The following is a 17,614-nucleotide window of genomic DNA, read 5'->3' on the forward strand; positions in this document are numbered from 1 at the left end:
ATGAATCAAGCAGTTGCTTCGTTGCAGGTGTTAACCTCCCCTTCTCCCTCGCGTTTTTATCGCCGTTCTTGTGTGTTCATCTCCTTTATCGCGATTCTTGCGCGCCTTGCCAGGGGAAATACATTGTCTGGATATCGGATAATTGCTACTCAGGCTCGATATATTACTTAGCTGTTCAGCGCGGCTTCAAATACTCCTGAGACCGCAAGTTTGGATGTGCTGTGCAGTATTCCATCATTGTTTCGGGGCAACATGTCGGGTCTCTTATGATTAGCTTGTTGTTGTTTTTTTATAGCCAAATGGAATCATCTTTATGTTGCTGCTAAGAAATACGCAGAAGATCATAATGGAGAAAACTACTTTTCAACCCTAACAAAAGTAAGTGAATTGAAAACATTACGAGTGATCTTGCATAGCATAATTTGTAGCATCGTGTAAGATCTTCCCTCAAAGTCTGCCTTTGGGTAGTCGCGTTCTTTAGCTCATATACTGAATCAAAGTTAAAAACGTCTTTTGCAACATAAAGAAGTACCAAAAGAGAGAACTGCTCGGCAGTTTTTATGTGAATGGTCACAATTTAGGTCTTATCCACACTTTGCAAAGTGAGAACTGCGTTATACACGATGACAAACAACACCCCAGAATAGTTCCTCTCAGTACTATCTTTCTTGTAAATGGCCACACTAAAGCATTTCATTTCAGATTCAAAGCTAGAACCACCTTGCAGAGGACAATAAACAGTAAGAGTACTACATTAACAATAGCGTCTGTTTTTCATCCACTTAAGAGTTGACCCACAGATTCAAAACTTAGAACCGTGTTTTTTCACGTAATAAATATTACCCTAGTTTGTTACTACTGTAGCTTTTGTCCAAAGGCCCTAAACAAAAGTGTTACCTCGAAAGGATAATTTATCTTTTCATCTTTGAGTGACACAGAATTCTTTTCTTATTGAAACAATCTCTAACTTTGGATTTTCTATTTTTCTTTACATAGATCTACAGTGCTTTGGGTCTGGCAGTGCGCTATGGCAACGCCACTGTTTTGGCGTATTTGGTAAGACATTTCATAACATAACCAAAGCGTGCGCGCTAATTGGTCAAGTACCCATTTACTAACGTCAAAAAGACGTCGTAGTTGTGCAGGGACGGTAACGGAATGTACAAAAAAGCGTGATGCACGTGCAGACTTGTTGTTTTGCTCATTAAGGTGATGTTACACTGGACGATTCGCAACGTCGATTTTTAGCGCTACCCTATGTTGCAATGTTGGAACAATGTTGTAACCATTCGAAACCGAATGTCGCAACAATGCTGCAACTCTGTGTTGCGCTAAAAATCGTCGTTGCGAATCGTCTCGTGTAACATCACCTTAATGAGCAAAACAACAAGTCTGCACGTGCATCACGCTTTTTTGTACATTTCGTTGCCGTCCCTGCGCAACTACGACGTGAAATGACCAGATTTTAAGTTTACTTGAGAAAGGCAACGGCAAGCCGATAACTTCTACCATCTCTGTCTGAACTTGGGCGCGGTCCCCTCTCTTCATCTCTCACCTAAATTCCCTTTTTTTAAAGTAACTGGGCGACCTGGGATAATCGCGAAAACAAGTGAAAGGATGCGAAGTCTATTTTTTAGGGACGTTCTCATGGACGTCGCCGTTGTGGGATCGTAAGGTCCTTAAATATGATGTTACACGGTACGATTCGCAAAGACCATTTTTAGCCCAACACAGCGTTGCAGTGTTGGAACAATGATGTAACTATTCATAACAATGTGGCAACAATGTTGCAACGCTGTGTTGCGCTAAAAATCTTTGTTTCGAATCTTCTCGTGTAACATCACTTTAAAGGTGATCAAGGTGATGTTACTCGGGACGATTCTCAACGACGATTTTTTGCTCAACACAGCGTAGCAATGTTGGAACAGTGTTAGAATGATGTGTCGCGTTAAAAATCGTCGTGGCAAATCGTCCCTTTTAACATCACCTTATAGCAGACAGGCGCATCCCCAGTAACGATTCTTCAAACAATTGTGGGACACATTCAGGCTTCTGTTCCCTTCTCATGTCTAAAGTGGCGAATGTGAAGTTTTTCGGCTAGAAAGTGGGAGGATAATGCAAGTACTCTGGAAGTAATAGCATTAAACCGTTCATCATGATGATGTTAAGAAAAATATTTTTTGATTCCTTTCTCTTAGACACCCACGGCATCGCACGAGATTATGCTGATCAGTAAAAGGCCATGTAAAGATCTTTTTCACCTCCTTTACGACTGTTTAACTGGTAAGTGAAGCCGAGAATAAGCAGAAAAAAGTAAGCCGCTCGAGAACGGGTTGGCGCGAAGTGTCACACGTGTCGTTCCCCTACTCTCGTTGTTCCAGTAGCCCAATAAGTCGTTGCAACATTCCGGACCACAATGCCATCAATTCACCATTTGCGTATCTCCCATTGCCCCTAAAATGGTTCGTAACCTTTTTTTATTATTATTATTTCTCGTAAGTATTCACTATTACAGAAATTCAATGTGTTTGTTATGTCTCCAGCATTTAGAGACGACATGGAGTTGTACGCTCTCAGTGCAGGAATGGTGTTTCCAAAGTTTGTAAGTAATGAGTAATTCTTCTGCTTGCTTTGTACTCTTTATTTTTTGAAAACCCAGAATGGTGTAATTTAAAATGTCACACTTCAGCTGAATGCTGGAGGTAGACTCCTACCTTGCCCTTGAGCGTAGGCCATAACCTAGAAATACGTATATCGCAGAATCTTGTGAAGCTCGGGAGACTGCGGCCCCCAAAACGTTAAGGATTGGTGGGAGGAAAGGAAATAGAAAGGAAAGAGAGTACATTATGTTACCGGCGGGAGCGGGAGGGGAACAGGTTTTATCATGGCCTCTATAGACATTTTCAGCTTGCTATTTCCCAATTGAGACCATGTGATGTTTGTAAGGAGATTTGATTTATGCTGGAGACGCCTACCTTGCCCTCAAGCGCAGGCCATAAGAGCCCACGTTCGATATATATGAAAATTCTAACATGAATCCGAGGCTTTAGGGTCAAAATTGCAAATTGTTCACCACTCGATTGTCTCGCAATTCCCAGAAGAAAATCAAGCACAAAGAAAACCAAACCAAATATAGAAAAATGACCAGAAAGTCTCGGAGTCATGTTAGAATTTCAATATCGAACATGGGCTATTGCCATAGAATATTTTGCTTTACCTCGGTGAGGAACGTCTCAGTTTTGTCTTCTGCTCTGTTCCTTGGTCCCGCCTGTTTTGCTGACTTTGTTTTGCGTGTGTTCAGGAGGTTTTCACTGAGGATGCGGTCAACAATGCGCTTCATTGCTTCAGTTATTCTTTAAGGAGTGTTTTGGACGAAAAGCATTTTGCTGGGGCCTGCGTTTCCATGCTTGCTTGATGGTATTTGATAATTTTGCCTGAAAATGGCAAACCTTAATCTTAAACTGCAATATATTTTTCACGATTTCTTTTGTATGTTTTTTTCAGAACCCGTCACCTGATGGAAGTGATTTACCCACTATAATAAGACTAGTTTATCGCGGAGCAGCCGAGGGGTAAGAACTGCTTACCTGTTTTTGAAGGCACTTTGTTCTGTTTTGTATCGGGATTTCGTGATTTTACTTGACATAGTGATAGTAGAGAGCTTTAGATTCGCAGACGAGGACCACAACGAGAACGAGATTTTCTCAATGCTAAGTATCATTTACTAAGTGTCATTTTGGGGAGACAATATAATAGCCATCGTAATTCTACTACGAGTTTTGGCGAGATGTCGTAGTGGCGAAAACAAGTTATCAAATGTTAGGAATTTTATCATTTAGCGATCAGGAGAGGGCTTCACCTCCTTCAACGGAAATAAGCGTACTAACTTTTGTGGTAAAAAAGAGTACGATGAAGCTTTCCGGGGTGTCTATTTTTACAGAATAGGCGAGAAAACTTCAAACTAAATGTCGTCGTCGTCATCCAATCTAAAACTCTCTAGTTTTTAGCTGTTTGGACCAATCGTTTCTTTTCTAAACGAGTTTTTAAAAAAAACCCTCTTGAAGACTGTCATTTTGCAAGGTAAACTGAAGCAAGCTTCCCCTCGCCCAGCCTTTCTAAACAACGTTGTACCCCCCCGTCCAAACTACTTGTGGAAGACAAAATACCTAACTTTGAATGGGGGAGTAGTGCAGTGTGTCTCAACAAATCTGTCGCCGATACAGTACCTTTGAATTATAAATTCACCGTGCTGACAACTATGTCGCGCTGTCTTTCCAGTAGCAACAAAATCTATTTTTCACTTATTAACCGATGTCAACCCGTTATTTTGAAGGACGAGAGCCGATATTGATTCTCTTCAGCTGTTCGGGGTGAGTTGATGCATTTTTTCATCCTGCTTTCACTTCACTCAGGCAAACTTCTTAAATGACCACTAATTTGCGTTGATTTATTTAATTTTCAGACTACCAATGTTAATGTTGATCCATACGTTATCATTAGTCACATCAAGAAGTCTGTTGAAAGACGGAGAGCACGTCCTTTAAGGCAAAGCAGTGACGCCTAAGACCCAATAATCACTGCCACCTTTACGTCGCAGAAGGTACAGAAGGTCAAGGCAAGACCAAGATAAAGAAGATCACGTGAACGACGCAATGAATCTTGGTCATATCCAGAATACACCACGGCCTTCGCAAAGTTTGTTAATTGTCAAGTACGTTCTTAGAGGCGTCCGTATTCTGGAGGGATGTGGAAAATTGGTGTAAAGGGGAAGATTTTTAGTGACTCATGGAAGAAAGGTCATTGTCCTTGTTGCCGATGGCCGACCGCCATTATCATTTACCCGTTCTGAAGTTGTAAAGATTCAAGCGGCAGGCTGCAATAGAATAAAATATTCGTGGTTCAATTCAGTTATGGAGAAAAACTATGAAGATTGAATTGTAGCCAAAATGAAATACTCTGGAATATATTAGATTATTTAAAATGATTATTTAAAATATTTACATCAAATATAGAGGTTAGCAAAGGAGTGCTTACATGGGCTACATAAGTGTGCTTGTCGAGCCTCTCAAGCATTCATAAAGAGAAAAATACATATATTCCAAATTTTTATATGAACTCAGCAATTGACCAGAAACTAAGTTTTTGTAACGGCGGTATTTGTGACATTAGCTGAGGACATTACAAGGGGGAGTCGATAAAGCAAGTGCGGGACGTGGGCGCGTGCTGTATGCGCTATAAGGAACTCGCGCACTTCCTTTGCAAGTTTTGTGTAAAAGAAATGGGTTTTAAAGTATTCTTGTAGCCGTAATAGGAGCCTATCCTGGGATTCCGGTCAAGCCATCGCTTTGATGTTCATTTCCGTTCTAAAAAAAACTAGTAAGAGTAGAGACCTTAACGTTTTAAGTCCCAATATTGACCAACATCAATTTTCTCCTAACGATATCCATACGTTGTCAAGAGATTAGGTTAGGAGAATTAATAAAATCATCATCTAAGAGAAAATGCTTTGATCTTTTATCAAATTCTCTCAACTCATTCTTTAAGGAAATGTATAGAGACCAGTTTGGAGAACTTGTATGTGAATATTGGGGCTTAAAGGGTTAAGAGTCTAAGACGAGGAGGTCAACTACGAGGACGAGATTTTCTCAATACTTTGTGGAGTGCGCGCGTGAACCAGCGTCATTAGGGACCTTACCATCCGACAACGGCGACGTCCATGAAAACGTCGATGAAAGATTTCAGAGAACGGACCGCCGCCCGAGCTCAAACAGAGATTCCCAAGTAAACTTAAAATTTGGTCATTTCACTTCGTGGCAGGGACGGCAAAGAAATGTACAAAAAAGCATGACACGTGCAAAGTTTTTGTTTTTCTCTTTAAACCTATTGCTTTTCGACGTTCCCGTTGCCGTCGCCGTCTCCGTCGTGGTTTCGTAAGGTCCCTGTTTTGGCGGGAAAACACGATGGCCGACGTCATTCTACGAGTTTAGCGAGAATGTCCTGGTGATGGAGACAGTCTTCGAATGTTAAGCCCTGTGCAAACGTACGCAACATTGTTGGCGAACAATGTTTTTCCCTTTTGCCCGTAGCTTTTAAATGAAGTTTTATCATTTTGCGATCGGGAGAGGGATTAACCGCCCCCAATAAAAATAACCATGTCAACTTTTCTCGTGAAGAAAGGTAAAGTGACGCTTTCTGAGGTTTCTATTTTTTGGAAAATACGCGGAGAAAAACTGAAAGTTAAATATCGTCCTCGTATCTCGTCCCAGTCCTCGAATCTAAACGTCCCTATTAAGTCTTCTAACAGATTTGGCAGTCACTCTTAATAATGTTAGATACATCTAAACATAGAACAACGTTTCATTTTGTCTAAAAATCTAAGAAAGAGAATATGATGTAATTTGTAGCGGGGAATATTGGGGAAACAATGTTTCTTTTATTCTCGAATTTGCGAGCGGGCAACCTGAGCGGGCAAGATATCCCGCGTTGGTCCCGCAAGAAAAAGTGCTCTAGTTTGGCCATGTAATAAATCCCTTACTGACTAAGCTTGTTCGGTCAAGATGGCTGGATATTGGCCTCTTTAGTTTTTTTGACGTTTTTATTGACCGAGACGAAGTCGAGTAACGAGGTCAATATCCAGCCGTCTTGACCTCACGCCTAGTCAATAATGCATTATGTTTAGCCCGAATATAAAACAAAAAGTTGTGAAATATTTTCTTTAACATCGAGTGTTTCGTTGTGTTTCGAAAGCTATTGTTGGTTCGCTTTTGTTTTGTGGTTTGGGAATTTTTCAGTGTCTTTTCAATCTTTGTTTATGCATCATTTGGTGATCGCACACGTCCCCAACACCAAGAAACTACGGAGACATCTTTAAAAAAAGTCAAAAACTATGTCGATTGTGGCTATTACCCTTTAGGCGTTCAAAAGTAACAAGCAGTTTCCCCATTAAATGTTATTAAAAAATTGACCACCCAGGATGAATTTATAAATACTTAAACATTTGCTCCACACTGTTTGTATAGAAGATGTACGGAGCAACTAATAAGATTTTTAATTTTGATATAATGATTGGGGTTTGGAGGTTTGTTCCCCCCCCCCCCCCATCTCCCACGGCTATTTTCCTCTTGTTATCCTACGCTAAAACCACTGAGCTAAGTCCACCAGTCAAACAACTTCTCTTCTCTTTGGAAACCAACAGTTGCGAAAAACGGTGAATGTTCTTATTGCAACCATCACAAGGAACCCTCCCGCCATGACGAATTTTCCCCCGTATGTGTTTTATATAGCTAGCGTATAAACTGCTCAATTATGAGACCCCAAATACCAGTTGTAGGCTCTTCTACCTGTAGGAAAAAAATATCCGATTATAAGCTCCCCTCTAAATGTATTGAAATGAATTCAGTTTATTATTGCGTTTTGAGGATTAATTAAAAACCAGTAAATACAAAAGGTATTCTGATCTGCATTGCGAATAGAAGCGCTCTTTTTATTCCGGTTATAAGTCCCCTAAGATCCTCCGTCTAAAATCCGCCCCCCCCCCCCCGAAAAAAAAAAAAACAGAGATAAGCCTAGGGATTATAAAGCGACAGTTTACGGTATATTTTTGTTTTGTTTTTATTAACCTTGGCATTTTCAGGCACACCTCTTCCTACAGGAAGCTACACTCACTATATTTGTCAAAAAATCGAAAATGACAGACGTAGTCGTAAGTGGAATGGGAAATCTTAAGTTTAAATTTCCTGTTGTTTCGCCTCTCCTTTTCGTTTCATTTTTTTTCCCGTAAAACTTTAGGCCCAATGTAACTTTCCCGAGGAGAAATTTCTTTGCGAAGCAATTTGTTTCGGCTCCTGAAATCGCTAAGGATCGTTCGTAGACAAATGTTTGCATGTACCGAAATTTTTTTCAAGCGCATGCCAAAATTGACGACTGGAGAAGGGTTATGGGGGACGAATAAGAACGATTAAAAAAGAAAGAAAAAAACATGTTGCTCAAAGTGGTTGTGACACAGCTGTCTTTTTTATTTAGTATTAATAAATTATTAAGAATATTAACATTTTTAATGTTGTCGATTAAGTTCCTTATGCGCCATGTAGAACTTAACGTTAGCGAGAACCTTCTTGTAAACGACAAAATCACAGCTTCTTGTCGAAGAAATGGGTGTCGCAAGCATTATATCAAACGTTTGAAACAACAAAAATGAACTTTGAAAAACTGTTAGGCTTGGGCCAAGTTTTCAAAAACCCACAACTGCAATCCGTCTTAATCTTCTTAGTTGAAGTTTGTCCATCCGTGCTTCCTTTTGTATTGCTGTGTTGTTTATACCTTCTTTTAACGTTCTGAGCGTTTTTTTATGTTTCACTCAATTTGGCGCCTCGGGGAAGGGGGGGAGGGTGGGTACTCCCTATGATGGCCTATACGGCGAGGCTCCGCCCGAAAGGGGTACCTATCTATTTCAGGCTTCAGGTATATGAAAGGGTAAGGATTTCACTAGCTGAAGTATATAAAAGGGTAGGGAAATCTGTCATTTGGGTCTGTGAAAGGGCCCAAAAAGGCTAACAGATGAATTTTATGGCTTTATAAAGTCGAGACAACGTTCTATTTTTTTTCACTGATTCCAATGTAAAAGACATGCATTTACAGCAGTTAAAAGGGATTCAAAGTTCTAAACAAGGTATATGAAAGGGGTGCCATTTGTCAATAGAAGGTATACAAAAGGGTTACCTTTTTCGTGTAAAATGGTATATAAAAGGGTAAGGGGTTGGACCTCGTGGCGGAGCCTCCCCGTATAAACATTTGTTGAGTACCCCCCCGGGATTTGCCGGCAGTCCCTACTGTTAAAATTTTGATAAAATTCATGACACAGCTTCTTGAATTTCGTGAACGCCACCAGAGCACCATGATATCTCCTCACGCGCTTTTATTCCAGTCAGCCTAGCGATACACCGTCTTAATTCGGCATTCCGCCAGCAATATATCAGCGGATTCAGTGACGAATTGCAGAAAACCATGCAGTCTGTTATTGGAAAAACGTAGTATTGAAACAACTTGTCTTCAAAGAACTTGACAGCCACTAGCGATATCAGGAGTGGGGAGTAGCATATTAAAACTGATCCGATGATATAAGCTGTTGTTTTCGTGACTTTGCGCTCTTTCGCTACTGTACTGGCGTTTTGATGCAGTGAGTGTATTTGAGAATGATGCCGAAGAGCGAGCCTGTAGATACGAAAGTAGACAAAAATAATTATAGTGACAAATATGATGATGAACGATGTGGCGGCCGTGTAGTATTTTCCACTATCAACACCAAGGAATCGTGAAATCACGAACAATGTCCAGGAGATAACGAAAAAACCGGTAAAGAAGAGAAGGCGCGGGGTCGATATGATCTGCTTGTATTTGAATGCGAAGAACAATGCGATGTACCTCTCGCACGAAATAAAGCAAAGAATGAGAAAAGATGTTCCAATCGATAAATGCCAAAGAACTCTGTAGGTCACCAACACCCAGCAAACGTAGCGATCGTGAAGCTCTAATAAGCGCCTGATGAAGTACATGGGCTGAACCGCTAAGCCCACAAAGAAGTCGCTCATTGATAGCAACAATAGGAGTGTATTAGAAGTTCTCTTCCGTAGGTCGCTGTTTATTAATATGGCTGTACATACTAAACCGTTGGCTATCAAAGCCACAACAAGAAGAACTCCGTTCCAAATTGTCACTGTTACTGACACAGCAGTTAAGGCAGTGGTTTTCTTCATTTCATAGTACGTTAAGAAAGAGCATTGTAGAACGTGAGTTTCATCTGGCAATGTTGAGTTCATAGTTTTTTTAAGGACCGTACGCCCTTGGCTTCCAAATTGTCTATCTCAGGCTTTGTTGCCACATCAATATTTTGCTTGAAAATCAAAGTTTCCTGGTTGATTCACGAACATTTACCCCAAAATTAAGATACGAGTCAGTCATCTAGAAATGGTGTAAAAGAAAAGTAGAAGAAGCTTTGCCTTTTAAACTAACATACAAGTACAACGAGTTGTTGTTCCGCTGGATGCAAACTTATACTGAAACAAAAATCAATTGCACCTCTCAACATTCATGAAATTGTTTCTTTTCCTAAGGCAAACTCCCACGAAGTGTAAACACGCTTTTACCGGAATTGAATTGCTGCGCCTATTGAAATGAGGTTTAATCTCTTTTGCCATAATGAGGGACACCTTTGGAGAGGTATAGACGGATTTAATATAGAGGAAGAGTCCGCTGCGTAGAAAATGAGAGTTTAATGATTAAAAAATCTACTTCCGCACTATTTTCATGAAAAGAAAGCAATTTTCTAGCAATAAAAGATAAGGCATCTCAGAAGGGAATTAAAATTATTCCCCATCGGAGATGACATTTGATGATGACAATTTTCAAATACAAAGAAAACGATTTGAAATTAGGAAGATCGTGTAAACAATAATGAATGACAGACAAATCACAATTTTTGGATGTTTAATATTTGAAATGTATACCTTAGGGCTACGGTCAAATTAATATGTATTTGTATATTGTCTATTAAGAGTCCTAATACATTCGTTATTTCGTACTTATAGTCATCATGCCATATATCAATCCGAGAGAAAGAATGATCGATCTAAATTAGTGTAAAAAAACCACCTAAAAGTTCTTATAATTGCTTTTGTGGCATAGAAAAATGTCTTTACACTATTCAGACCGGGGACGGGAAGGGGGAGTCTTTTAAAGCCGCCCCCCCCTCAAAAAAAATCGTCTAAAGTTGAATTACTTCCAAACCGTTGAAAGTATGATGGCCAAACTTAGTGACTTTTTATTAAAAGTTATCTGGAAACATTTTAAGGACGTCGTCACGTGTTCGTTAATATTGACGTTACCATGGCAACCAAGTTTTTATAGTTATGTTTTTTCAAAAATTACAGTTTTATCCTGAGAGAACATAAAGGTCTATTGACGGATTTCTTATCTAGGAGGAATCGGACAATCTTGTTGATTCATTAAACGTATCACTGTCACTGATGCACGTGCGGTATGTTTTTCTTCATTTAAAATCAACCCCTCAAGTGGTTTAAAGTAAATCCTTTCGCTCGTCTGTTTCCGTCAGTAGGGTGGCAATAATCAGACTTCGTGGAACTTGAAAACCGAGCGACAAATTATCTTTTCCCACGGGTTCAGTAGAGGGTAGCTAATGTTCGTCCACGTTCAACTAAGCAGGACATTCCGGGCATACGGACTCTAGATTGGAATACCAAGATCGTTTTGGTAATCGAAACGCAGAATGTTTTCAACATCCTTGACGGCGATAGTAGAACTCGCCTTCTCTCCTGACATTGAATCGATGGTTTTGGTGATCTTAAATCAGTTCCAGTGTAGGGCGTTGGATCGATTGAGAAGTGGGACAAGCGTTGTCACTCGAACAGGGTTTCATTCAATGCCGTAACAAGCCTATTGTCTAGCAAAACAGAACCTTGGGACCCTACAGAGCGGCCGTAGTGAAAAGTGCTGACAAGAATCCTGGCTCCAAGAGCCAATTCAGGGATGATAATAAACGGAGGGGAGGCCGGAAGGAGGGGCTTACGGTAAATGTTTAAAGGAAGATCATGACTCATCGGTCTTCGGTATACGGTGCATGAGAGTCATAAGCTTTTTTTTTTTTTTTTTTTAACATGACCCAACATTGCCTCACGATAGTCACAAGGTTTAGACTTAGCCAACCACATGGCTACAGTTTCAGCACAAATAACTGATAAATATGCATAATTCGTAGAGTCAGTGTTTGAAAAAAAGAAAAGAAAAGAAAACATGCGTTCATTTGTGTACCACACAGAAAAATAAAACTAAATGTTTAAAGAGAAAGATTTTGCTATGGGTTCCTCGTCAATATTCAGATACACCGGCGAGAAGGTGCCTGAATTTGAGTTTTACAGTTTTACACAGGTCGTCGTCTGACTGGAATTGGTGAATATATCTACCTTAGGTCGAGGCTAACCTGTATAAATGAGTCTTCAGTATTGGAGCTCAAAAGTCAATCCTACAGTGAAGCGAAGTCGGTCCGTTCTATTGTCACTAACTTCTCTGCATGGATGGCTCCTCTACATTTAAATTGCGCTCTTGAACTGGTTCACAGTAAATCTCTCCATTTTATCCTCAAATTCCTCCGAGAAACTTTCTGTTGTGTTTGTCAATCGCGTCGCAACAATCAGACGTTCCGGAATATGAAAACCGGGCGACAAATTATCTTTTGCCAGGGGTTCATAGTAGAGAGCACTTAAAGTTCCTGCACGTTCAAATAAGCAAGACATCCCGGGCGTACGATATCTAGATTGGAACACCAAGCTTTCCCCGATGTACCGTATCTCTTGCCACATGTTGAATGCCTTGGGATAATCGAAGCGTAGAATGTTTTCAACGGTCTTAACGTTGACAATGAAACTCACCTTCTTTCCTGATATTGGATCGGTTTCAGTGACATTAAATTTTCCAAGGTAGGGTGTTGGATCAATTGGAAAATGTGACAAGCGTTGTATCTCGAACAGGGTCTCGTTCAAGGCCGCAACAAGGCGATTATAAAGCAAAACTCCACGCTGGGAGGCCGTCGAGTGGCCGTAGTACCCAGTGCTAATTAGAATGTTAGCTCCAAGAGCTAACTCAGGGATGACAATAAACTTAGTACTGTAAGTGTCGCTTTTCCCGTCTTTGGTTCGAATAAGGAAATGTTCTTTAAACAGCATCTCAAACGGGGACCCCCACACAGTGACGCCGTCTGGGGTAATATCTTTGGGTGTCATCATTTCTCTAAGGGTTGCAGGCTTGAACAGCTTTTGCTTGTCAGGTTGAGCGAACAACATTCCCAACTTAGCAAGATCGTCAATTGTAGAGTACATTTGAGCCGCCGGGGCTAACCACCCAAAATTCGTAAAAGGCATTTTCTTTCCTCCGGGTAGATAAGGGTAAGCCATGTTCTTTTCTACCTCGTCTGTGATTTCAAATCCCGTGTTCACCATTCCAAGCGGTTTTATGATGTTATCCATTGTCCAGCTCTCGAATGTTTTATTCGGCAGTAAGTTTTCTGTTAATAGCCGACCCAACAGCGCATATCCAAGATTACTGTATGAAGGGGTTTTCCAGGGAGGCCACACTAGTGTGCGGTTCGTCAATAGTGCTAGTTGCTCTTTGGAGTTTGTTCTGCTGCAATGATACATACAAGGGGCCTCGCGAGGTAAACCTGACATCTGGCTAGCGATCTCGCGCAGTGTTATGTTCTCATTTGTGTAAGGATTTTTTATTGCAAAATCGGGAGCGTATTTGCTCAAAGGATCATCAATTGAAGCGATTTTTCCTTCTTCGTACAGCTTGTACATTAGAAGGACAGCAAACACCTTTGTCACGCTTCCAATCCTGTACACAGTGCTCCCATTGGGTTTCATTTCCGGCTGTTTGTACACCTTGCTTCCAAAATGGCCACTCCATAAGATACGATTTTGGTAAAAAACATTAGCAGAAATTGCGGGTAGCGAAGACTTTTCATCGACTGCCGCACTGAACACTACTTCCAATTTTTCAAACACGTCTGCTAATCGCTTGGGTGTCGGTTTGGGCAACGGAAACAGATTGGGAAACTGCGGGCAAGGAAGCGTGTAAGCTGTGCTGGTGCTTTTCTCAGATACGGGTTCTCCGTTTTTCTCCATCTTGTGCGTCAAAAACGCCGTTGTAACTGCCAGTGCTAGTAAGGTTGAAATAAAGGTCAATAACTTCCATATCTTTAGGGTATTGAAAGGTTTTTTCTGGCCTCCGAACTTCGCATATGGAACTTCTTGAACATCAGACATCTTGTAAGGATGAAAAGGGAAAATCGCAGTGCGTGACTTTTGTGTCCGCCTTTAGCAAAAGCAGAATGTAATTTAAAAAAAATAAGGGATCAATTGCGAAATAAATAAACAAATAGAAATGACGTATATGTTTAAAGGAAGATCATGACTCATCGGTGTCCCTTATGCGGTTTATGAGGGTCATAAGCTTTTTTTTTTTTAACATAACCTAACATTGTATCATGATAGTCACAAAATTAGACTTAGCCAACCACATGGCTACGAGTTTCAGCACAAATAACTTATAAATATGCATAAATCGCAGAGTCAGTGTTTGACAAAAAAAAAATTGCGTTCGTTTGTGTACCTCACAGAAAAATAAAACTCAATGTTTAAAGAGAAACATTTTGCTATGGGTTCGTCGTCAATATTCAGAGAAATCGGGGAGAAGATACCTGAATTTGAGTTTTACAGTTTTACACAGGCCGTCTTCTGACTGGAAATTGTGAATATATTTACCTTAGGCCGAGGCTAACCTGTATAAATGAGTCTTCAGTGCTTCTATTCAGCAGCCACGGCGGATTCGAAACTTGACTACCACCCGGGAATATCCAGTTACTCCCAAAATCCTGAAAATGTTTGACCTCAATCTAGTAACTATCGAAGATAGTCAATCTAGTCGTGAAAATGCGACGCCATCCCGCGTCACATCACCATGAGCATATTACAAGGAAGTACCCTCGGGCATATGTCGGGCACCTAAAGTTTCATTTAAATGCTCCAAAATTTGAAGCCCCTTGAAAAAGTATAATATTAATCAATTACTGGGTGAGCTGAGTTTGGCATGAAGAATTATGCAGTTGGAGTTGGGTAATAGAGAGATTATATAAGCATCACACATACGACTAACGCCAGATTCAAGTTGAGAATTTCTCAAAATAGAAAATGAGCAAATAAAAGCAGCCCAAAACAATTCTTATGGATAAAGAATTGCGTGAAACTACTAAATTATACTGGTGTCTGAGCATGCTGGACAATGTTTTAGCCCTTTTCTAGTTACTATAGTTACTGAGCAAACAAATTACCGCTATTGCAATTCTAGGTAAAAGTTATTAACACAACGTTTTAATATTTCTAGTACAATACAGTTATCAACACGTTCTTAACGGCTCTAATTGTGTCCGAGTCTCAGATCTGTCCTTGATTAGTTTTGCGCTCTGGATTACTGCACACTATACTGAAGTAACCAGGCCTGCTAACCAGTAACCAAGCCTTGGAATGAAATGAATACTATTAACAATACTTTAGAAAACCAAACAGGCCATTTCCGGTTTCAACAGCTCTCACTTTTTAAAGGAAGCTAAGTGCAAAACCTTCCTTGCGAAAATGAGTTTATTTTGATGACAGTAAAAAATCATGGCTTTGCACTCAACCTGGCTTTGAAAGAGGGTCTCAATGGGATTAACCGATAGCCGTAAAAAGGCCGAAAATTTAGTCGATAGCCGTAAAAATTGAAAAATTTTAACCGTTAGCCGTAAATCGAGTAAAAAAGAGTTAACCGTAAAAGAAATTGTTCCCTAGATTTGCCACTTTTAAGGGAGTTACAAAACTCACTTATGGTTGCGTTTTTTATTTCCCGGCTAGTGAGACTCCGTACGTACGTTAGGTGAAGCGCCTTTTAGGTGTTGACCAAGACCTAGGCTCCATTTCCTCCACTCTCTCGGGGAACTAATTTTTTCCATAGCGAAAGTGTGGCTTCTTGCTGGGGATTAATATTTGCTATTTTCAGGAGGTCGTGCCCTCAAAACACTAGTGAAACAACACACAGAGATGTCACTGTTTGTAAAACGCGTTGCCGATAAACAATATTTCCCTGTTTTTCTCTGACGCTACGGTAGACATTGCCGTCCCTGTACGGCGTCTTCCCACGCAATCTCGGTCAAGGCATTTCGATGGCGAACTCGCTAGTACCACGTGACCCGAAACGCATTAGCCGCGCGGAATAATGAGGCCTACGGACAAGGCAACGGTAGACAGTCGTTCCGTACAGTCCTTCGCTATCATTAAAAACACCGGACACGGGAATTTTGTTATTGGCCGTTTTCACGCTAGAGCTAGAGATGGATTATCCGTCTGAGACTAGCCTGTGTAAAGTATCGCCCTCCTCACAGACACCCCTTCTCCTATTTTTTCTGAGGAGAGGGGGCGGCTGTACACAGGCTATCTGGAACGGATAATCCCGTCTTGAAACTGTCCGTCGAAATTGACGGATAAAGTCAGGCGGATTGTTCATTCAAAATTAATACTATTCCATTTTCAAATTACGAAGTATTACCTACCCGACGCGAATCATCAAACGGATAACCCGTCTCACACGAGTAATCCGTCTCTAGTATGAAAACGGCCATTTCTGTTATAATGAATGTCGCGCCCCGGCCTTGAGTTGGGCGTTTGCGTGTCCGCTTTTGCTTTTTCACAAAGATTATTTTTAAATTGACTATTGACATTTTTATGTACAAAATAATATTAAAAGTGAAATACTTCATAAAAAGAATGATCTATCAAATATTAAAATTTTTCAAAAGAATAGTTTGTTTCATCCCGAGATGATCTGAAGACCTTATTTGAGGGTCTGGGTGGGGTTAACTGACAACTGACAAATGGCCAAAATTTTAACTGACAACTGACAAATAGACGAAAATTTAACTGACTACTGACATTTGCCTTGGGTTTTACTGACAAAACCAAAAGGACCTGATTGTCCGGCCTTAGTTTCTACACCCGTTTTTAAGACCTTAAATAGCATTGTTCCACTCCTTTCATCAGACAATGTGATCAAATGTGCGTTTTTAGGGGTAATCTTAGCAGTAAGACGCTTAAGTGTCATATTTCGTCAATGATTTTACTGTAAAACCCATGTGTGTCATATATCATCTGTTGTAAATGACCTATGATTTCAAATTTACGCTCCTCTGAATGGCTGATCAGAATGAGGGATTTGTGAGTCAGGCGTGAGAAATTGTCCTTGATGCGTGAGATCGTTGTCTTTAGTCCATAGTCGTACGACTCACGCATAATGCGTATCAATATTGTGATGTTATAAATTTTGATTGGCTTAATGATTGGCTGCTATGTTGGACTCTGGCCAGCAAAAACGTTTAAGTGGAGGAGAGTAACACAAGACTTGGGAAAAAGGAGGGCCACTTGAAATGCTTACAATAGCAAAACTGATTAAAAATTAAGGTACTATTGCATCAGTTTTGGAATTTAATGTTTAATGTACATTATATGTGCCTTTTAAGCCAAATGTTGCATTAAAAATATCCAAATAAGTTTCATAGCTAATCATTAATAACCATTTAACTGACAACTGACAAAAAGCCCAACATTTAACTGACACCTGACAAATGGCCGAAATTTTAACTGACAACTGACATTTGTACTTCCCCCCATCCAGACCCTCTTATTTCGATTTAAAGATACAAAAAATACAGGTTAATTAATATTTAACTTTTTGAAACAAAGGAAGTTAATTTTTAACTTTTTTGTTAACCGTAACTGAAAAAAATTAACCGATAGCCGTAAAATAGCCAAAATTTTAGCCGATAACCGTAAAAGCCACCACCCCATTGAGACCCTCTTGAAACAGGGGCTTGAACAACTCGGAAATAGCCTATTTTACGTAGCTTTTGTCGCGCGTCTTCCAGTAAGTCGGCGGTTTTTTTAACGAAATCGTCGCATATCAAGAATTGGCTTGTGTGATGGTAACGCTACTAGCGTCCTTGTGCAGCCATGCACGAGGA

At 40.3% G+C, this 17,614-nt stretch overlaps 3 protein-coding genes across 4 annotated transcripts in view; 1 reads left to right on the forward strand and 2 right to left on the reverse strand.

Moving 5' to 3' along the window:
• The window catches only part of LOC140923748 (uncharacterized), a 34,509-nt gene extending 27,059 nt beyond the window's left edge, over nucleotides 1-7,450 (forward strand). The window contains exons 11-17 of one of the 2 annotated variants that reach the window (XM_073373819.1): nucleotides 296-378; nucleotides 997-1,056; nucleotides 2,199-2,283; nucleotides 2,544-2,602; nucleotides 3,505-3,572; nucleotides 4,334-4,370; nucleotides 4,463-7,450. In XM_073373819.1, the coding sequence (XP_073229920.1) occupies nucleotides 296-378; nucleotides 997-1,056; nucleotides 2,199-2,283; nucleotides 2,544-2,602; nucleotides 3,505-3,572; nucleotides 4,334-4,370; nucleotides 4,463-4,564 (494 nt within the window). In that variant the 3' untranslated portion in view covers nucleotides 4,565-7,450. The remainder of the gene's footprint in view (nucleotides 1-295; nucleotides 379-996; nucleotides 1,057-2,198; nucleotides 2,284-2,543; nucleotides 2,603-3,504; nucleotides 3,573-4,333; nucleotides 4,371-4,462) is intronic. The other variant, XM_073373818.1, reaches the window with a different exon arrangement.
• A 546-nt stretch (nucleotides 7,451-7,996) lies between these two features.
• Nucleotides 7,997-9,815, reverse strand: LOC140922279 (D(1)-like dopamine receptor). The gene has a single exon (XM_073372278.1). It carries the CDS (start codon nucleotides 9,813-9,815, stop codon nucleotides 8,850-8,852), a length of 966 nt encoding a protein of 321 aa, XP_073228379.1. The 3' UTR covers nucleotides 7,997-8,849.
• Nucleotides 9,816-11,647: 1,832 nt separating this feature from the next.
• On the reverse strand, nucleotides 11,648-13,893 carry LOC140923747 (putative beta-lactamase-like 1). Its single transcript, XM_073373817.1, has one exon. The coding sequence runs from the start codon at nucleotides 13,830-13,832 to the stop codon at nucleotides 12,102-12,104; it is 1,731 nt and encodes a 576-aa protein (XP_073229918.1). The 5' UTR covers nucleotides 13,833-13,893; the 3' UTR covers nucleotides 11,648-12,101.
• Between the last annotated feature and the right edge of the window lie 3,721 nt (nucleotides 13,894-17,614).

Source organism: Porites lutea, chromosome 13, assembly GCF_958299795.1.
Source record: "Porites lutea chromosome 13, jaPorLute2.1, whole genome shotgun sequence".
In the NCBI taxonomy this organism is placed as follows: Eukaryota; Metazoa; Cnidaria; class Anthozoa; order Scleractinia; family Poritidae; genus Porites; species Porites lutea.